Source organism: Phycodurus eques, chromosome 7 (assembly GCF_024500275.1).
Source record: "Phycodurus eques isolate BA_2022a chromosome 7, UOR_Pequ_1.1, whole genome shotgun sequence".
Lineage (NCBI taxonomy): Eukaryota > Metazoa > Chordata > Actinopteri > Syngnathiformes > Syngnathidae > Phycodurus > Phycodurus eques.
The window spans coordinates 15,083,625-15,105,611 of NC_084531.1; the positions used below are offsets into that span (position 1 = coordinate 15,083,625).

Below are 21,987 nucleotides of genomic sequence, written 5' to 3' on the forward strand. Positions count from 1 at the left end.
AGAAAGACCATCCTGCATACCAACCGGTCGCTCACCTGCCTGCTAGCAAACAGCTTTTTTTGGGGGCCATTCTTCATGTGGAATAAGGGAATACTTGGGGAAGGTACTGGGAAACCAGGTGTTTCCATACACTATCTAAAAAAAAAACATGCTTTTTTCCCCACTTCACTTTCCCAGACTTAACGTTTACTGTTTTTTTTTTAGGTCAATTAGGATTACCAAAATTATTTTTAATAGTTTAAATGCCATAATAATGAAAGACTTTAGGGGTGTTTTCACTACCTTCTTCAAAGTCAGAAGTTACTTACAGTAAGATTACTTTGCCTTTAAAGCATTTGGGAAAACCCAATGTAATTTTTCTTGAAGCTTCTGATAGATTTATTGACAACATGAGTTAATTAAGAGACACACCTGTCCATTTATTTGAACTAGAAACACTGCTTTGTGTAGCATCAAGGAAAAGTCAAAAGAAAGAGAAATGTGGGCACAAGTCCAGTTCATCCTTGGGTGCAATTTCCAGATGCCTGAAAGTGCCACACACCTTCATCTGTTCAAACATGTATACACAAGTGTAAACATCATATCCAGTCATTTTACTGTTCAGGAAGGAGACGGGTTTTGTGTCGCAGAGCTAACTTTGGTCTGAAATGTGCATATCAACCCAAGAACAAAAGCAAAAGAACTTGTGAAGATGCTGGCTGAAGCCGCTAAGAGTGTGTCATTATCCACAGTGAAACGAGTACTGTATTGACATGGGTTGATAGGCAACTCACTCTGCCAGAAAGAAGCCATTATTCAAAAAGAAAAACTTAAAAAAAAAAAAAAAGCCAGATTAGTTTGCAGGTGCACACAGGAAAATACTTTCATTTTGGAAACGATGTCCTGTGGTCTGACAAAACTAAAATTGAACTGTTTAGCCATAATGAGAATCCTTACGTTTGGAGGAGAAAGGGGGACGCTTACAACCCTGAGAACACCATCCCACATTTGAAATACGGGGGTGGCAGCATCATGTTGCAGGGTTGTTTTTCTACAGGAGGGACTGGCGTACTTCACAAAATAGATGGCATCATGAGGGAATAAGATGATGTGGAAAGCAACTGAAGCAACATCTCGAGACATAAGACAGGAAGTACAAATAATTTGGGAGATGATTATGAATTGACTGGACTACAGGTTTATTCTCATTCTGGCAGCATCCATGGGACCAGTGGAGGTTTGTCAGTTTTGCTCATGTTTTATTGGGTTATGTCAAAGCAGGAATTTGATTTTTATTTTGTCAGTCCATCTGTAGTTTTTGATACAGGAAGCTTTTTAAACCAATTCACTAAAATGAACAAAGCATTTGTGTTGTATTTTACAATTTTCAATTAGATGTTTATGTATTAATTTTTGTTTTTATTGTAAAATCAATCCTGCTTAAATCTAAAAGATGTTGGAAAAAAAAAAGTTTTTCACATTTCCATGGGTCAACCGTCAAACTATCTCGTAGAGCTTTTTTTTTTCAATCTTAAAGTTGTGAAGCAAAGTGAATAAGCTTTGTCCTGATTGGCTGAGGACTTGACCCGCTCAACTGTTTATTTGATAATACACGCACACACACATGCAAGATAAGATCACTCAGCCACACGGCATCAGCTCATAAAATAATGTATGAAAATGTGTGTAAATATAAAAGCAGCAGAAGCATACTTCAATACTGAAAATAAAAATGCATTTAGAATCTAGAACAATGCAAATTCAAGTCAACGTCCAAACAATAGAAAAATGCTGAAAGATATTTTCCACATATCACACTACATCCATGCCCAGCCCCCTCGCCACCATGGTGAGGGCCCTCACGGCTCCGGACGTCCCACCGGGGTCGCACTCCTCCTGCGTGGTCCCGCCGGGATCGTCCTCGATGTGCGGGATGGTGCTCATGACGCAGTACACGGGGGAGTCGCCACCTCCACGGGGGCTGGACTGGGCGGACGGGTCCTCCGTGGAGGAGGAACAGGAGGAGCGTCCGCTGTCCAGGGTGACGGCGGCCCTCTCGCCGCGACTGCGCTGACTCTTGCGAAGGCTGACGGGCTTCTTGTTCATGTTCTTCATGATCTCTTTGGTCACCTCCTCAGTCTCCACACGCACCATGTTCAGCTTCAGAAAGCCATCCACGTCCTTCCTGTATCTGAAATATATTTACCATTTGGCATTTATCCCATTAAATTAAATGAACATTATAAATGAACTATTACAATATGCTACAATATTGCTATAGTTCACCTATAACCCTGAGGACAAGCACATGAAAAAAATGGATGGATATTACAACATGTATGAATTAATAGTATATTTTTTCAAAATAAATTACATTTAAAAAATAAAAATAGGATGTATATTTTGTGTTCAACAAATAGATTTTCATTTCATGATATAACATTTTATAAGCTTAATGTGCAGCAACAACAACAACAAAAATTCAAACGTGTATTTCTAGATGTTTTGCCGAAGCCGGAAATCGGGTCATTCAAATTTCTTGAATTTATCTACGTCACTCGCGAAGATCTCCGCCTTCTCTTTCCGCTTCCGAGCCAGCACTGTCAACATGACAAACACGTGCTATCACAAGTGGGTCTTCTACTCAGAGGGAGCCAATCAGAGGAAAGGGGGCGGTCTTAGCAAAATACACACAAAGCGGATACAAAACTGGGTCAAACAGAAGTAGCTGTCAGAGGGGCCTTTTCTGGACACTCGTATGACAAAACCAAGGTGTTTTTTTTTAATTAAATTGACACTTTTATACTAAGTCCATGTTAGAGAGTCACTCAATGGACATCTAAATAGACAAAATAATGGGACCTTTAATCACAAAAGAGTCTGAAGGGCTTTACAGGCCCACAGTTGATAAAGATCGAGAAAAATTACTACCGAGTCCTATTATTTTGAGGAATTTTTTTTTTTTTTTTTATGTTCGAAATTAGTTAATTTTTTTTACTTTGTATGCAAAGTGTTTTTTTTTGTACTCATGATAAAAAAAATATTTCACATTTTTTTAGGCCTATTGGGCAAAGAAATAAACAAGCTGTCTTGCTTTTTTTAAATTAACATTTAAATCACGTTTCATTTTCAACATTTACTTAATATTTGTGTATGCTTAATATAAAAAAAACCAAATATTTTTCTCAAAACGTGTATGTTAGTGTTCAGTTTTTTAAAATGTATGCTGAATATGCAAAAATTGTCAAAGGGTGAATTTGGTCTAAACCATTTTTGCATGGTTGAATTATAGTAAAATATTTTGAATACTTTTTCTTCACTAATTGGCTGGGATAAATCACACTTCTTTCACTGGTTTATGTTAAGCTGTGTGGTATCAATTTTGTTGCAAGTTACCAAATATGAATCCTTGGTTTACGTTACCAAGATCGCTGGCTTATTCAGGAAGGGTGCATGGCATCCATTTTGTCTTAAGTTACCAAACATGGTTCCTTGGCTTCTAAAGGCTGAGTTTGACCGTTTACAGTACCAAAAATGGTTCGTAATGTCACCAACCGGAATCGCGAATGTCCCGAGGGCCACTTCAGTTCATGTTTCTTTCGCAGGTGAAGAGTGAGCGTGTAACACCAGGAGAACACTTTGTCGCAAAGGTGACATTTATACTTGGACATCCCCCCCACCTGCACATGAAACATGACATCACTCATCTCGTCGGCGTCAACAACACGACGACAATCAGGTCGACAATTGAACGACGGACCTCGTGCACCCTCTTGAAGTGATGGTTCATGGTCTGGAAGGTCTGACAGGAATATTCGCAGCCTTGCACAGAGCAGTGGAACACCGAGCCCTCGTTGTGGACGTCCGTGTGCTTCTGGAGGTCTCGCTGGTTCTTGAACCTGACGAGGAAAAATTACAATGACGCCCTCACTTGTGCGGTGTTGACAGTATTACTACGTAAGCGTGCATGCGTACCAACGTACCTTTTCTCGCAAAAGTCACAAGGGAAGGGCCGCTCGTCACAGTGTCGGAACCTGATGTGGATCTTGAGGGCGGCCAACGTCGTGCACGTCATGTCGCAGAAAGGACACTTGACCTGATTCACTGCAACACACGAACACACCCGCATGCGAAACTGCTATGGTCGCTACACATTTGTTAACACAAAAACGCTTACATTCCATGCGATGTTTACCCACTTTTTGGAAATAAAAGACATGATTTGCATTTTCTGCCAACTAGTGTTGCATGTTTGAGTCCAAAAACTGATAGACACTCAGCCAGAGCCAGTATTGAACAACTTTTTGTGAACAAAGGATTTTGATTTGGCTCTTCTGTGACTCAGGTTGAGCATTTGAGTCCATAGAATGATGGAATGTCAGCTGGGGCATTATTGACCAACTTTTTTAGATGAAAGTACGTTGATTTGGTTCTCCTGTGACGAGTTTTGTGCATGTATTCCATAGACTGATAAGACTCTCAGCTATTGACCAACGTTTTGTGAACTACGCACTTGGACTCGTATCTTCTGCGACTGGTGGCTTGCATTTAAATCCACACACTTGACAGAATCTCAGCCAGAGACTGTATTGCCTTTTTGTGACAAAGGACTTTGATTTGGGTCTTCTACGACTGGTGTAGTGCATTTGAGCCCACAGATCGATAGACTCTCGGTGAGAGCAGGTAAAGAGCAACTTTTTGTGAACAAAGGATTTTGATTTGACTCATAGATTCTCAGCGGGAGGCAGTATTGACTGACTTTTGTGAACACAGTACTGATTTAGATCTTGTGTGACTGGTGTGGTGAATCTGGGCCCATAGAGTGATTGACTCTTAGCTGTAGACATTTTGTGAATGCGAAAAGATGCGATATTTTGGATCTTCTGTGACTGGTGTCGTGCATTTGAGTCCATCTGTTTGACAAGAAGGAGCGCCGACTGAAGATATAAAATGCTATGTTAGCTTCTCGTGCTCGATAGCTCGCTACCATATGTCTCTCACTTGAGATCTACTTGAGTGTTTTACGTGTATTATGTTTTCATATTAGCATGGTTAACTCCTCCTTCTGCTTATATTGCAATTATTGTGAGAATGTGACTTAAACATTGTGTGTACAGTTACTAAAGGTTTTCTGATGGAGACAGTTTTGACTGTATTCCAAATATAATTGATCTAAACAGGTGAGTGCACAATAGTAGTGTAAATGATTACCATGCTGTCGTACGTGATCCCGCAACAGTCTCTCACTGGAAAAGGCTTTGCCACAGTGTTCACACACAAGTGAATCTAAGAGAAAACATTTAGGAATATAAGAACACCACCAAAGAATCAGGTAGGATGCAGTAATGCTGTTTGAAGGGTCCTCTCACCGACTGGCTGGGCCTGCCTGTGGAGGTGGTCAAAGAGCTTGGTGTTGCTGGAGAACATGCTGCCGCAGGTGGGACAGGCCACCAGTCTTTCTTGCGTGTGACTGCGCATGTGCTCTCTCAGGCGGTAGCGGATCTTGAAGAAGGCGTCGCAGTCTGACGGGACAGATGAAGGTCAAACAAGGACCATAGAGCGAAGCGTCGACTTCGTACAATGAGTCGTACTTGACCAGCGACAGAAGAGAGCCTGCTGTTGATGGGAGAGCTGCTGCTGCTGCTCCGCACTTTCCACGTGATTGTCCACGTGGCGGTAGAACCACTCGGGGTTGGTAAACGTGCTCTGTGCGAAAACAAGCGTGAATTAGCAAGTGTCTGAAAAATAGGGAAGGGTATCGTTATGGTCCTTAACGATACTACGACTATTAACGATACTGATTGTTCTTTTCTGAAATGCCTTCCAGTTGAATTTGAATCCCACTCAAAATAAAATTAAATGTGTTTGGCCGGTTTCTTCATGTTTCCTTTAAAGAATGGTACACAGCTTACAAATTGTGCAATGTTCACTTGTTTACTAAAAGTAAGGCTGCATTTCCAAATACAAGTAAATACAAAGCGAAAATGATACGTTAAAATAAAGTGCTTATATAAACAAAATATTTACTTTTTTCCCCCCTTTTCTGTTAAGCATGTCGACACAAGAGTGGTCTCCAACACATTTTCATATTTTAATTCAGAAAGTCTAAACAATTGAATAGTTTGAGTTTTATGATTGTTCCAAACTCTTGTTTAGTCTCATGATGGTGTGATTGCAACGGACAATCAAAACTGCTGAAAGGATTGTCGGTATCCCCCTACCCACCATTGAGGACTTGCACGCTGCCAGAACTAAGACAAGGGCGTGCAAAATCCTCTCGGACCGTCTGCACCCCGGTCACCGGCTCTTCCAGCTCCTCCCCTCAGGTAGGCGCAACCGATCAACGCAAACTAGAACTAGTAGACATTCTAACAGCTTCTTCCCGCTTGCGATCAACTTCTTAAACACCTAACCTATAATTCCATTACAACAAGCTGGCAATTTTTTGACTTGAGTTCGTTGTCACATTTCTGTGGGGCCAATTATGCATTACTCGTGCACTCACTGTAGTTGTCTCGCCATGCTGCACTATTTGCATATACTGGCCACTCATGCCAGAGTAGCATCTGCTCCATTTGCACACTGATTGAGGAGTATCTGTAACATTTGCACAACCGACATTGTCCCAGATGATCGCACTACTCGTCACTTTAAACCGCATACACTCCTTGAAGTCTCAGCGCCCTTTGCACAATGGTCATTGCACCGGACTATTGCAATATTAGTCGTTCGAACTGCTATAAGTGCTAGAGGACTCTGCATCTTTTTGCACAATTGTTTTTTGTCAATGTCTTTATGTCCCCAAAGTGTTCTGTAAATTGACTGTCTGTTGTACTAGAGCGGCTCCAACTACCGGAGACAAATTCCTTGTGTGTTTTGGACATACTTGGCAAATAAAGATGATTCTGATTCTGATTCACGCATGCCCTTTTAATAAGTGCTCTCAGTGGGAACTTACCACTGAGAAGTATCCTATTTATAAAAAAATTCAAATAAATAAATCAATAAATAAACTCTGGCTGTTACATTTAATTCTTTTGGAGAGCGCCATTTGTTCCGAATGCTCTCTTCCCTCGTCTGTAGTTTTCTGAGCTTTCTCTGCCTTTATCGCAACTTCCACGCTGGGTCTTTCTCACCCCTCGACTTTGCCTGGTCTGCGCGCAGTCAGTGATTACAGCCTGAGCTGCACACTTGATTGGCTGAGTAAGGTCACGTGAGATGGCTTAACTCGCATGTGATCAGTCTGTACATTTCGTCGCTACCGTAAAGCCTGTAATGCTGTACCGCTTAAAATAGAGGCACCCCGTATGTCTCAAATCATAACGTTTCTTTTTTGGCTATAGGTGTTGGTCCATATGGGGCTGCTTCTGGGTCTGGACCCGTACCGCAAGAGAGGGTTATATGGCACGATAGACGTTTGTAGATAATACTACGAATCGTATGATTCTGATATTGTAATATAATTGCACGGCACTACACAAGCAGGGGAAGGAGCCAGCCGTACCTCTCGCACGTGGGACTGGAGTGGGGCGAGACGGGTCACTTCCGATTGTGAAAATGCTTCTTCGATGAATAAAATAAATGTGAGTAATTTCTCCAATACCGTTAACAGAACCGTGAAGGGCGGAGTTTATCGCCATTTCGGTCCGTAATAATTTAATCCCGGGGCCAGTTGAATAAAAGGGCTCGATACCCATCCCTACCGAAAAGCGTCTGGAACGTATCCCCACCGAGATGACTGGGGGTTCATTAATTCTTTGTAATAGATGACTGGGTTTGTTACCAATGACACACGTACATCGCAGTTCTCCCACTGGCAGAGGTGTCTGTCGGAGCCCTCGGGCAGCAGGTTGCTGCTATGCACGGCCTGGTTGCACGCGGGCAGGTCGGGGTGGGACTGGAGCAGCTGCGAGCCCACGAACTTGATCTTGGCGTGGTAGTTGTGGAAGTACGCGTGCGCCTCCAACTCCGCCGGGCTTCCCATGGAGACGAACTCGCAGCCTTTCCACAGACAAGCGTACTCGTCTGGGAAGCACAAACAATGCGTTCTATGCAATGTGTTACAGAGGAAATGAACTACACAATTCAATTGAGCACGTTCGTGCGCGAGTATCGTCAGCCTCACCCAAGTCCTCCAGGGCGTCCTTGTCCCCCAGGTAGTCTCTCAAATGCTCGGACATGTGGTCGCTCAGCTCCTCCATGCCGCGGCCTCTGTAGCTGCACGACGCCCACTCGCACGCCACCTCAAAGCGGTCCAGCCTTTTGGTGGCCATCATGACGTGGGCTTATGTGCTGAGCCCAAAGGAAGACATTTTAGACACTACAGTACAACCAGAGAGCACTGATATTGCTGATGGTGTATTTATGAAACAGTTATGGTTGGGTAGGTCTGGGGCAAAGGCTGAAATGGGACTGGTCCCCAAAAAAGAAGGTAGACATCAAGGTATATAAAACAAAAATAATGCAATTTAGGTTTAAAATGTAATTCAAGCCTTGTTTTCACTGACAGCCATTCCACCACTAGTTAAGATAAGCTAAGTATAATAAAGGCTGGAAAGTGTAGGAAATGGAAACCTCGACTGTTTAAGGTGTCACGTCTGGTAGTTTTCGGCAAACATACTAATTCTATACAATTTGCCATGTCGATGCTACCGTTCGTCCAATAACAGGTGTCAGACATTTTTCTTAGGACTTCTCGTATAAATGAAACCGTTTGCTGAATGTGAAACAAATATTATTCAGATTTTAAGGTGATAATTGTTACATTGAATGTTTCCGACAAAATGTGCAATGTTCCTTACAGAGCTTTAACCAACGCCAACCATCGAGCAACTCCCGTTCGCTCCTCTCCCTTGTCTGCCGTTGTTTACTGCCGGGTTAGGGACCCGGAAGTGATTTTGTTTTTCTTCTTCGTCGTGGGAATCTTAAAAATAAAACACGTTATCGCCTGCCGGCGAAACGGAGCCCTCTATCGTCGTTTTTATTTTTGCACTGATCACATTTGTAATGGAATGAATTCAAATTAAGTGGTAAATCAACTTTTGTCGTGATTGTTTATGAAGACAATATTGATGACTCCAGCATGGCAAATAACATGTTAAAGAAGAAGCGGAGGTGCAGGTGATCTTTTACTGTAAAAGTGTCCCCACTAATCATTTATTCAATACCTCGTTGCTCTGCGAGCACACGAGACATAACTGCTGAATTATTGATGCACCTTTATGTCAGGATGACTGATTTGTAGGAAAACACATGAAATCATTGCAGCGAATACAGGAAAGAAAAGAAAATAAGTAATCTGGCATTTCACCAATTAGGTTACGTTGCTGTCGTGTTTCTTTGTCAGCAATTTGAAGCAAATTTTACTTTAATAAACAATTTTTAAAATTCACAAAATGTGGATTTTTTTGGTAGGCATTTTAGGATATTTTTCCAAACAATTTTCTCATTTTGCGGTACACAATGCGTTAATCGCCACCCCTTATGGCCAAGTAACAATATTTGGTAACTTGGACCCCTTACTCACTTTTTTTGGGACCTTATTCTTGCAAAAGTCTGCCATCATAATATGAACTTTTTTTCCTGGTAATGTTAATTACATCTTTTTCTTGCAGTAATACTTTTTCTTTTTCTTCTTACAAGTTTTTATCATATTTCTAGGACTTTATTATTGGAAATTTAGATTTTTGCTTTGTTTTAATGTTTAATGTTACAACTTTACCATACCTTCGTTATATTGTTTGTATTGTTTATAAATCGACGCCCGTTAATCTCAAATCTGACCAGGTGTATCTCAGACGCGCATTGACCTTTCGGATTGGACATTATATTACTATTATTATATTACTATTACTCTTAAAAAAAAAAACATAAGAATTAAAGTTAGGAAACGCAAATAAAGTCACAGCAGTTTACAGTCACGTTTTGTTCTTTAATTCGAGTTCATTCCAAACAAGCTGAGAAGCACACACACACACACACACACACACACGCACGCACACACGCGCACAAGGATCACAGCAACAAACACGTCATCTGCATCCATTTGTCTTTTTGTCCCGTTATATTGTAGCTTTAGTTCACTGTGATGAGAGAATGCAATGCCACCCATAATAAAGCAGACCACGAAAACAAAACAATCGGGCGGCCTTCAGCACCAGAGAGTGGGAGTGAGTGGACTGTGTGGCACCGTGTGGCGTGGACACACACACACACGCATACACATGTGCATATTAGGATTGTAATCCTGGAGAGATTTATGAAGGAGTTTTAGGAACACACTGAAAAGAAAAATAGTACACCGATGAAATTTAATTTGCAATATTATGAGATGGAAGTCGTAACATAATATCGTTTCTCATATGACCGCATTTCTTGCACTATTACATATTTTTCATAATAGACTTTTTTTGCTGGGCTCTTACAACTTTATTCCTGCAAAACGATGACTTTTTTTGTAATATTTACAGGTATAACATGTCTTTTCCGCGTAACATTACTGTTTTATTCTCGTAATATTAACAACTTCATTCTTGTGATATTTTTTGGCATAGTAATATTACTAATATTACAAATTCTTCTCATGAATTGATTCTCTCTCTCTCGTAATAAAATGGCTATTCTCCTATAATCGGACTGTTGTGTCATAATACAACGACTTAACTTTGGATTTTTTTGTTGTTTTTGAAGTTTTAATGCTTGGAGCTTTAGCACATCAAATTATTTTGTTTGTAATATATTTGTTGTACTATTACAACTTTATGCCCTGCGATTGGCTGGCAACCAGTTCAGGGCGTACCCCGCCTCCTGCCCGATAATAGCTTTGATCGGCTCCAGCACGTCCGCGACCCTCGTGAGGAGAAGCAGCTCAGAAAATGGATTGATGGATATTACAACTTTATCTTTGTAAAATTATCCTATTTTTGGCATAATAATATGATTTTTTCTCTTGCAATATTACACCTTTTACCCTTGTAATATAACTTCATTACTCTTGGAAAATTATGACTTTTCCCCCAGTGAAATTTGTTAAAGTTATTTTCTTCATAATATTTATAATATCATAACTTTTTTCTCAAAGAAATCACAACAGTTTTTTTTAAACTGTATATTAATATTTATTCTTATAGCATTAGGGCTATATCGTTTTTTTTTTTATTATAATGAATGTTTCTTCATCGCAGTATGACTTTGTTCTTGTAAAATTAGGACCCTCATATTCAGACTTTAAAATGAAAAGTTATTTTCTTAAAATTTAAACTTTTTTTCAATATTACACCTTTTTCCCTGTAATAATACAAGTTTGTTCTCATAGCATGACTTTTTTTCTAGCAAAGTTATAACTTTTTTCTTGTCAAATTGTATTATTATTTTTGCTTTTCAGTGTGGCCTTAAGACTCCCACTGAAAATGAAAATTATTGGCCTTGCGTGCATTGTTTGTTTACATATAGTGTAAGAGTTAAATGTAGAAGGTGGGGGTGCGAGACTACAGTCTTCTTTTGAAACTACATTGTTGTGTTATTATTATTAATGTAAGACTAAGGTTGGCAGCGAGGATCACCTTGCTGGTGTGTGTTTACTTCATAGCTCATACAGCCACTACTAGACTATCATTTACTACTAGACATGCATATACAGTATTTCAAACAACATAGCATATATGGACCCTAAAAGGCTAATTGTACAAGCTAGAATGCATACTGTTATATTCGAGGTGGGGAAAAAAAGTGAGGGGGTCTTGCATGCGAGCTGCAGGGAAGTCTAGTCCAATTGATTTGGTTTCTTAGCAACAAAACAGATGGAACTAGAGATCAGTCGCTAATGAAAAAAAAACAAAAAAAAACAAAGGAACAACAGTCGAAGCGCTGTAACGAGAAAACCGACCCTTTTTTCGCCTCACAAAATGAGTTTTTACAATCATTGGATGTGGAATTCTAGTGTAAATAAATGCCCTTTTGTACACGTACAGCACACATAACCATGGCTCTTCAGGACTAATGTGCAAATTAGGTGCTTAAAGAATCAAGAATCATAATAATAATAACAATATAAATCAGCTCCGTGGACCCGTACACACTCGCTCACACTCTCTCGCGCGCACATACAGTAGTAGTTTTACATGAGCTAAAAGTGACGGTAAACGAGGAAAAAGGCAGTGAAGCAAGTGTTGCAAATAGACTGAAGATACGGCGTTACTGTTTGGCCTCGGCCAGTCTATTGCTGATCTCTTTGTTCTTCTTGGTGACGCTCGCCTCCGCCGCGGCCGCAGCTTCTGCTTCTTTCTTCTTGGCGGACGCGGACGCGGCGAGCAGCTTCTTCTCCTTGTTCTCCTTGGCCTTCTTCACAGCCTTCCCCGTCACCGTTTTCTTCGGCCTGATGCGAGATGCCGACTTGTCCGCCTACAAACAAAAAGCCATCAGAATGTAAATAGAAAATATAGGTGAGCTAGTTTGACTATGTTTTGAGCATGCATACCCTTAAAGTGTCCTATGGGTGGTAATGGAGGTTAGTGTAATGACAATAAAAGAGCACAAAAAGGGTTTTTGTGCTTTTTCTTGGAGGGAAAAAAACAAAGTGACATGATCAGTTTTTACACTCTCTATTAGTTTTTGTTCGTACAGTATATGACTTTCTTACAGTGGCTATGAAAAGTCTACACACCGCTGTTCAAATGCCAGGCTTTTGTGATACAGAAAAAACAAGACCAAGATAAACCATTTCAAAAAAATAATAAAAATCCACCATTAATGTGACTATAACCTGTAGTTCAAATGAAAAAAATATATTTTTGGGGAGAGGGGGGGGAAGTCAAAATAAAATAATAACTGAAATAATCTCTTACAACAGAGGATGGAGACGTATTCAGAATTCAACACATTTAAACTCATGTTAAATGGGAGGCAGCATGCACGTGCCACCATTTTTAGCAGAGCCTGAAACTTTTGAAATGACGGTCAAAAAGTTGAATCTTGGTTTCATTGGATCATAACAAAATCTCCCAAACACATGTGTCATATTTTTTTTGCAGTTGAGTTGGATAGGGGATAGGTTATAATAACGGAAGAAAAAGTTTTGAAATAATTGATCTTGGCCAAATTTATTTATAGATTTGGAACAGGGGAGTGTAGACTTTTTTATCCACTGTATGTTACACAGATATACTGTAAACTGGGTCACCTCCAGTTTTTCCCAAAGAAAATAATAGAAATAGAAATAATATTTTCCAGGTCCAACATTGGCAACTATGACTTTATTCTTGTAAAATTAGGACTTTCTTTTCTTTAAAAAATTAAACAAAACACTAATTTCTTCCTCGTAATGCAACTACTACTTTTTCTTGTAATATTTAGACTTTAATTTTGTTAAATTACAACTTTTTTCCTCTTACATTTTTTTTTCTTAAAATCACATCTTTTCCCCTTGTAATAATATTGTAATCTTTCAACTTTTAGTTTACAGCTTATTTATTTTAAAATTACAACTTTTCCCCCTCATAATAGTACAACGTTGAATGTAATAAAATCACAACTTTTGTTTGTAAATTAGGACTTTTTTTCATAATTCTATTCTAATTGTATTTTTTTCCCTCATAATATTACAATGCAATTCTCATAAAATATTTGTTTTTCTCTTGTAAAACCATTCAGTATTATAAAATTAAAATGTTGTTCTCATAAAATCACAACTCATTTTTCCGTAATGGTAAGACTTTAATCTTTTAACATTACATCTTTTTAAAAAAATTAAATTAGGACTTTTTCCTGTAAAAAAAAAAAAAAAAAAAAAAAAAAACCTTCGCAGACATTAAAAACTTCTTTTATCATAATATAAAGACTTTAATTTGGTAGAAGTAATTTTGGGAGGTTTTCAGAATTATATTTTTCGAATGTAATCTTATTATTTCCAGCGTTTTAAAATTTAGCATTTCCCCCTTTTATGAGAATACATTTGTGAATTTATTCTCATAAAATGATTAAAATGATATGATAAATTATTTATATCTTATATATTAAATGCGAGAGACAAATAGTCATTTGTCTCAATATTACCATCTTAATCTTAGACATTGAAATAATTTGTTCCAGGCTCAATCTGTGCCCCAAATAAAACCCTTATGAAGTTAGCTGTATGTCGTGAACACTGTAAATTGTAAAAACAACAATCATGACTAAATATTCCTTCAGGAATGCACTGATGATTGCACGATTACATTAACATGCTACAAATGTCAACCAATGATTTGTGTACAGTTAATCACTGTAAATCATAAAAAAAAAAAAAAAAAACTATAATTATGACTATATATATTCGCTAGATAGGCTCTACATTGTCAGGCAAAACAGACAACAAAATCTCAGCAGAAAATGTGTTTTTTTGTGAATTAATCCACTCCAGGGTCCCATATAAAGCGCTTCATGATTCATGACAAGTGCTCTCGTAAAGGTGTTAAGCACCGTATGCAGTATACACAGCATCACCAAAACCTGTGGGATACATTGTGGTCGTCTAAAACGATACATTTGTAGTACTGGATGAATCCACAAAATTGTCATGAATGATTGACAGGATTAATCAAAAGAAATGAGGTGATGCAGGCAACCGGTGAGGAGATCTTTAATAATAATCATAATAATAAGGTTGTGATGAATAGGGACTCAGTCTTGGAGTGCATATTGTGGTTGTGTGTGTGCGTGTGTGTGTGTGTGTGTGTGTAGTCTGAGGTGAGCCTCCATGCTTTTCTAATGGAAACACACCTGACTACAGCAGATTAAGAACAGACCTGCTCTCAGCCTCTGACACGTCCTATGAGAATAAGAGAGGGAGGGGCTACATGAACACATGTTGACACACACACACACACACACACACACGCACAATGCACAGCGCACACAGACACTATATGGGACAACTATTTCTGTTATGAATGGAAAAATTCAAACAGCGCATCATAAAATCCAATACAAGCCTAATACCTCCACCAAGGCAAAAAAAAAAAATCTTCATTTTATACAATTTTAGAACCAAAATACACTCATTCATACATACCCATTATATTCACTTAGACATGAAATGAAAAGTGGAGAAAAAAAATCCTAAAAAAGTTTCAACATTGCATTCACGCATAGTATGGACCAACCTCTTATGCATCATAATGATGATATTATTATATTAAATTAACGACCCAACCTCACAAGTTTCAACAAAAGTGGAAATGAATTCCTGATAAATGAACTTTAAGAAAATCTAAATGAAACACATCCGCCACACAGTTCTGAGGATCCGGGTTGAAATCCGGCCCCGCCTTTGTGGAGTTTGCATGCTCTCCCCCCGTGCCTGCCCGGGTTTTCACCGGGTTGCCTACCCACATCCCAAAAAACATGCGTGGTTGGTTGATTGAAGACTCTAAATATTAACTACATATTATGATATGGCCAAAATTACTTTTAAAAAACATTATTGTGGTTGTAGTATACGGCGATGTAAAAGATGTATCATGGTGAAGGTTGTTTGTCATATTTTGGTTTTTGCTTTAAAACTAACCACCATGGCTGACATACTGTAGCTTTCAAAAGTAATCTTTTCTGTATCTCATTCGATTGTACATGTCTACCTAATGATGTGAAAGTAACAAAATATAGCCATTTAAACATTGTTAAAAGGGATATCCACTGATATAGAGACATGTTATTGACTGAGATGACCTCACAGTGTAAAAATGTTGTGAGCCTTAGTAACAAGCCGTCCTTAGGAGAGGTGTGTGGCGGTGGGGGTGTGTGGGGGGCGTCCACTCACCTTGGGGGGCTCCTTTCCGGGCTCGCTGTACAGGCTGCGTATCCGCCTGCGCTCCAGCAGTTTGTTGTCGGCCGGCTGGGCCTTGACCTGCTCGCCCCTGAAGGTGGCGCTGTAGCTGGTTTCCAGACTGGTCTCCTTCTCCACCGGGGGTTTGTACTGGGCCGCCGCCTTGATGGGCTTGACCGGTTTCACGTCCTTGTAGGCCTTGAACTCAGTTCTACAAGAAAACAGCAACATGATGTTTCATGTCTTGAGTGGAAGCTCTTTGCTTGAGTAAAGGCTTTTAGTGTCCCCGGGGAGCACTTTGCTTTATGGTCTCAGCTGCTCATTTGGTTACCAGTAACTACAGAAGTCTACAAATGCACATCAAGTGGAACTTCAGAGGTTGAACATCCCACAAGTGGCACGAGTCAAACGAAATTTGGGAGTTCAAACTCGGGAATTTTCAGAATTTCATATTCTACCGATAATCGAAAGCGGTGCTTTGAGGTACGAGTTTCATTTGTTCCATGACCACCGTCGTAACTCAAAACACCTGTGTCTCAAATCAGTTTTCCCCAATGATGTGAACGCAAATCCCATTAACCTCCTAAAAAAAAAAAAAAAAACTACAAAATGTTTTTGTAATGTGGAAAATAGTACTTAGCAAATGCAATTAAAAAGAATTTAACAGCTTCGTCACACGTTCTCCTGCAATGCACATTGTGCTGCTCATCCTTGGCCAACTGGAGGCGGTATAAGGCAGCCGTACGGATATACTGTACTGGAGACTCAGCTCCTTTATCGACAGTAATATTAGTCGTTCTTCGCAGCGGATAAAGAATATATGCGTGTGACTATTGTTACGGGGTCGATTTACATATGTTGCGGCACCATTTGGGTTCAGATATCTGTTGCTTAAATGGTAACAACAAAGTCGCATCCGTGCTAACGCATGTAGTTTCCCATTGTATGTTAGCATTCAGGTAGCAGAGGCTACCTTTAAATACATAACTTGTCATTCACTTTGTTTTATGTTTAGTTTGACAGTAGACTTCAGCTGGGAGTGGCAATAAAGAGCTCGAAGCCTCGGGAAGAATATTTATGATTCATAGCTGCCAAACTGCCGCTTGTTGTGAAGTGACTTGAGTCACTTGCCACCATACAGCGCTCGAATCTCAAGACGGCGCTCGCGGGTCGAAGCAAAAAAAAAAAAACGGCCCGTATCTCAGGGCACCACTGTAATTGGATACAAATTGATTATTAAACGCAACGACACGCGTGTGACTGCAGAACATTAGCCCGTGTGGAAAAAAATTATCCCTCCGAAGCTGCGAGGCAGCCATTTTCATTTGGCTTTGTTGCAATCGAATGATTCAAGTTATCCGATGAATTATTGAAGTCCCAGTTGAAACCATCATCTCGAACATCACGTGCGACTTCAGCGAGCAGCTACAGTAAAATACCTCGAGTGTGTTTTGCTTTTTGCTTTGGCTTGTTTTGTGTTTTACCACAGACAGATACCAGTGAACTTTTGGGATGTTTTTAACTTCGGAGGTTGTACTGCAGTTTCTGTTACCAGTCTGGAAAAAGGCCACAGACGCAACACAACGTAAATATGCATCTGGTCGCTGCTAAAGAGCGTCATATTGACGGTCCACTGTGTAAAGTACATTAGCCCGGCCGTAATAGTCATTCCAGCCAAGAAAGCTTAACTGCTCATTACGCCATATTCATATTCATATTCATGTCTTCAGTGGAAAGAGAAGATCATGGGGCGATCTCCGTGCAACCAACCTCCCAGCAGTTGATTCAATTATTCATTCGGTTCTGAATGCAGGAAGCCAGCCCGCCAATGTGATTATAGAGAACAGCACACGTGATTACTGTACAGGCACAACCTTTTTTTTTTCTCGCTGGCTTCATTCGTGCTACATACAACATTGATTTGGTAGCGCTGGGAGCGAGGAGCCAATCAATACATTAGCCTTATCTTGACAGAAATATTGCTCACAGAAGTCATGGGGGTCTTGTAACAGGAGAATGCACAACAAACCGCGTCGCTGCGCTACTACATCCTGCTTATAAAGCGTAAATACACCTCGGGATCTTGCCATATATGTACAGTATACTGTTGAGTTCTATTACTTTATCGCGACATTTCTATTGTCATCAGTTGTGCAGTTGCATTGCTTACTGGGTGCAATGTAACTATAACACAGTAAAAAAAAAACATGTGATTACACCTAGGCAAATAAGGTCAAATATGGTATTTCCACAAGTAACAGCCTTAACTCTGATACAGTACTTGCCATGCCTCGATTAATCATCAGGTTGTGTTGTTCCCAATAAAAAAACTCAGTAAAACCGTGCGATTACTCCTATCCAAGAGAAATAATGACATATACCGTATTTCTTCAATTAATGGTGTGTTGTCCCATAAAATAAATAACTGCTGCATCTCAAATACAACAAAATAAAAACAGATGGCGCCTATAGACAGCTGTAAATATACCTTTACTATAACTGATACCACATGGCATCTGTAAAGTCGACACTTTACCGTTGAGAGAGAAAGTGCTGCTGAAAAATGAGAAACAAGGAAGCGGTCACTAACGGAGGCCAGAATAAAAGTATATCCTATAAAATATACATCAGTACTATAGCTGAACATATACTGCATATCGGGTTTAAGACTGCCACTGACAATTACTTTAATAAGAAATGTATATGTTGATTAATCGGATTTAAAAATGTTTTTAAAATTTCCATCCTTTCATTCAAAAACAGGACATTATTTCAACGTGACAATGCAGAAAATGCACAAACATAAAATGATTATGATTCAGTAACTCGTTTGGTCCGTAACATGCCAGAAAATACTCAAAATGTTGAAAATTGTCTTCCAAAGTTAAAAAAAGAAAAAAAAAAAAGAAAAAAAGATGTCTGCAAATGTCTTATTTTGATGAAACAAAATGATAATCAGCCTGCTTTGCTACTATAATACATATAATTATTAATATTTATTGTGGAGAGGCTGACATTTCGAGGATTTGGACAATTTTGAGTTAAACAAGGTCTCTCAACGATTAATCGATTATCAAAAATCAGTAGCGATTAATTTGATAATCGATTAGCTCGATTAGCTGTCAATTACTTGTTGCACCTCTAATCAGGTTTCAATAAGTCAGTGCCCGCTGGCACCAGGTAGCCCCCCAAAGACCAGAGTTCCATTTTTTAAAAAGCTCTGCCGTGATCGGACATTGTGATTTCCTAGGAATGTTGTACAAGTTATCATTTTGCAATGTAGACATTTATAGAAATGAAGTGTTGCATACTGATATGTATGACCTCGTTATATCACTGTTGATAATTATTGTGATAAATCATTAAAATAATAAGTGTCTTTACAAAGATGAATGTCAGTAATTATTAATGAGAGCAGATTATGAAAGGTAGTTTGAGCAAATTTGTTGTTTCAGAAGTGTGAAGCAAACTCATAGCCCTTCACATTGGGTAGGTCAAAAGGTTGGTAATCCCCATATTATTGTGAACACATAATTTTATACAGCATATAATTCTCATTAAAAATCATGCATTTATGGAAAATGATTGAAAATGTATGACATTATAAAAATGTACGAGACCCAAAGGTGTAACTTCTTATATCTCACACCTTATCCCTAATAAACAACCAGTACCCGCTGCGATTGAGTAAATAAATACCTTAGGAAAAACTAATCAATAAGTAATGGCATATATAGATATATTAGGGCAACATTTTCAATATACAGTAAAAATATGAAATTAGAAAGTGATGAATGATAGTATTAGTGGTGAAAAATGTACATTATTATTTAAATATTTGAATTTGTATTTAAAAAAATGCATTGGACAAATGAAGGCCTCATCTATGAACGCCTTACCCTTAATAAATGTCAGGTACTCTCTGAAGTAGAGTAGGAAATATGGTATAAAATGGACTATAACAACATGATATTATAATGTATACTATTAGTATCAAATACAGTATATTTCACATTTATACATATAATGACTTCAAGTGATGGATGATATGGCGTGAGTCGAGGGAGCCGTATGTGGCGTTCAGGGACCATCTGTTCAAAAGAAAATGTGTAAACGGGACCTTTTCAGCATGCTCCGTGCCTTTGAAAAGATGGCGAACGTTGTGAGGGAGGGTGCCAGACGTCTCGACGTTACCTGTAGCTGCTGCTCGAAGTGCTCGTGGTCTGCTTTATGTGCCTGTTGAGCGCGTCGGCGGCCGCCCTGCCTTTGCCACTCCCGGGCGCCTCTTGGTCTTTCCTCTCGGCGGACTTGTCCCTCCTGGCCGGCTCCTTCACCTCCTTCTCCTGGAGCTTCTCCTCCAGCTCGCTCTTTTCCACGCCGCTCTCTTTCTCGGCGGCCACTCGCTCCACCTTCGCCGCGGCAGGGGGGAGCAGGCCGGCTTTGGGGATCCAGGGGTGATCGTGCTTCTTCGGGATGGGCCACGCTTTGTAGTCCTTCTGGTACTGGGTCTCCGGGTTGAAGGGTCCGGCCGCGGGTTGGTACTCGTCCCTGGGCTTACAGCTGGGCTCCGGGCGCACTTTCCACGCCTTGAAGTCTTGCCGCATGACGGAGGAGGAGGAGGCGTCCGAGGCGGCGGCGGGCGGTGCCTCGGCGGCCTCCGGCTGGCTCTCCGGTTGGCCCTCCGCAGCGGCCCGCCTCGGTTGCTTCTGCTGGACGTCCGAGTATTTGGTGAAGACCAGAGGTACGGCGATGTCCGCCTTGTCCAGCTCGCTCCAGAAGCGGTTGATGCAGCAAGCTCGCGTGATGCACGGCCACGCCATGGTGCGTTTTGTCGGTCGGCGGTGGTGCTGACGCAGGCTCGGCCGTCGGCACGTTAGCGAGCTTTCCTGCTGCTTTCCTCCTGCAGGATGCCGAAGGGTTCGATGAACGTGCTGAGGTTGCACGGCGTGGCGTCAAGACGACCCCACCCACGTTTTGCACCTGAACGCAACTGCTTGTTTCAGCCAGCAGAGGGAGGAGGAAACAGCAAGTAGTACAACCCCAATTCCAATGAAGTTGGGACGTTGTGTTAAAAACAGAATGCAATGATTTGAAAATCATGTTCGACCTATATTTTATAGAATACACTACAAAGACAAGATATTTAATGTTCAAACTGATCAATTTGATTGCTTTTAGCAAATAATCATGAATTTAGAATTTTATGGGAGCAACACGTTCCAAAAAAGCTGGGACAGGGTCATGTTACCACTGTATTACATCACCTTTTTCTTTTAACAACATTCAATAAACATTTGGGGACTGAGGACACTCATTGTTGAAGCTTTGTAGGTGGAAATCTATCCCATTCTTGCTTGATGTACAGCTTCAGCTGTTCAACACTCCGGGGTCTCCGTTTTCGTATTTTACGCTTCATAATGCGCCACACATTTTCAATGGGAGACAGGTCTGGACTGCAGGCAGGCCAGTCTAGTACCTGCACTTTTTTACTACGAAGCCACACTGTTGTAACACATGCAGAATGTAGTTTGGGATTATCTTGCTGAAATAAACAGGGGCGTCCATGAAAAAAAAGTTGCTTGGATGGCAGCATATGTTTCTCCAAAACCTGTGTGTACCTTTCAGCATTAATGGTGCCTTCACAGATGTGTAAGTTACACATGCCATTGGCACTAGCACAGCTCCATACCATCACAGATGCTGGCTTTTGAACTTTGCATCCATAACAGTCCGGATGGTTCTTTTCCTCTTTGGCCCAGAGAACACGACATCCACAATTTCCAAAAACAATTTGAAATGCGGACTCGTCGGACCACAGAACACGTTTCCACTTTGCATCAGTCCATCTTAGATGAGCTCGGGGCCAGAGAAGCCGGCGGCGTTTCTGGGTGTTGTTGATAAATGGGTTTCGCTTTGCATAGTAGAGTTTCAAGTTGCACTTACGGATGTAGCGCCGAACTGTATTTACTGACATTGGTTTTCTGAAGTGTTCCTGAGCCCATGTGGCGATGTAAAGGATATCGCCCATGACATCAATGTGTGTTTACACATTGATGTCAGTTTTTGATGCAGTTCCGCCTGAGGGTTCGAAGGTCACGGGCATTCAATGTTGGTTTTCGGCCTAGCCGCTAAATGGGGATTTCCCCAGATTCTCTGAACCTTTTGATATTATGGACCATACATGATGAAATCCCTAAATTCCTTGCAAT

General features: G+C 40.3%; 2 protein-coding genes across 4 annotated transcripts; both read right to left on the reverse strand.

Annotated features, from left to right (window-relative positions):
- Nucleotides 1-1,537: 1,537 nt before the first annotated feature.
- On the reverse strand, nt 1,538-8,861 carry zgc:112083 (uncharacterized protein LOC550461 homolog). Of its 2 annotated transcripts, none has more exons than XM_061682581.1 (10): nt 8,781-8,861; nt 8,105-8,271; nt 7,778-8,004; nt 5,571-5,685; nt 5,349-5,501; nt 5,191-5,265; nt 3,963-4,083; nt 3,740-3,878; nt 3,535-3,659; nt 1,538-2,170 (listed from the first exon to the last, which is right to left on the reverse strand). In XM_061682581.1, exons 2-10 carry the CDS (start codon nt 8,253-8,255, stop codon nt 1,792-1,794), a joined length of 1,485 nt encoding a protein of 494 aa, XP_061538565.1. In that variant the 5' UTR covers nt 8,256-8,271; nt 8,781-8,861; the 3' UTR covers nt 1,538-1,791. The 2 variants fall into 2 exon arrangements, with proteins under 2 accessions (XP_061538565.1, XP_061538564.1); XM_061682580.1 differs by having other exon boundaries at nt 7,763-8,004.
- Nucleotides 8,862-9,896: 1,035 nt separating this feature from the next.
- map6b (microtubule-associated protein 6b) lies at nt 9,897-20,733 on the reverse strand. 2 transcript variants are annotated; one of them, XM_061681647.1, is made up of 4 exons: nt 19,973-20,733; nt 15,773-15,989; nt 14,734-14,782; nt 12,290-12,378 (listed from the first exon to the last, which is right to left on the reverse strand). In XM_061681647.1, exons 1-3 carry the CDS (start codon nt 20,596-20,598, stop codon nt 14,738-14,740), a joined length of 888 nt encoding a protein of 295 aa, XP_061537631.1. In that variant the 5' UTR covers nt 20,599-20,733; the 3' UTR covers nt 12,290-12,378; nt 14,734-14,737. The 2 variants fall into 2 exon arrangements, with proteins under 2 accessions (XP_061537630.1, XP_061537631.1); XM_061681646.1 differs by lacking the exon at nt 14,734-14,782 and having other exon boundaries at nt 9,897-12,378; nt 19,973-20,731.
- Between the last annotated feature and the right edge of the window lie 1,254 nt (nt 20,734-21,987).

Bases quoted from the DNA above. Each gene is read 5' to 3' on its own strand.
- zgc:112083 (XM_061682580.1), bottom strand. From the start codon at position 8,255: ATGATGGCCACCAAAAGGCTGGACCGCTTTGAGGTGGCGTGCGAGTGG. The intron at 5,502-5,570 runs GTACGACTCATT...CTGTCCCGTCAG, and splicing joins TCTCTTCTGTCGCTGGTCAA to ACTGCGACGCCTTCTTCAAG. The intron at 2,171-3,534 runs GTTGGTGACATT...AATATATTTCAG, and splicing joins TCGGGACATTCGCGATTCCG to ATACAGGAAGGACGTGGATG.
- map6b (XM_061681646.1), bottom strand. From the start codon at position 20,598: ATGGCGTGGCCGTGCATCACGCGAGCTTGCTGCATCAACCGCTTCTGG. The intron at 15,990-19,972 runs GTAACGTCGAGA...GTTTTCTTGTAG, and splicing joins ACTTCGAGCAGCAGCTACAG to AACTGAGTTCAAGGCCTACA. The intron at 12,379-15,772 runs GTGAGTGGACGC...TTTTGTTTGTAG, and splicing joins CCGGAAAGGAGCCCCCCAAG to GCGGACAAGTCGGCATCTCG.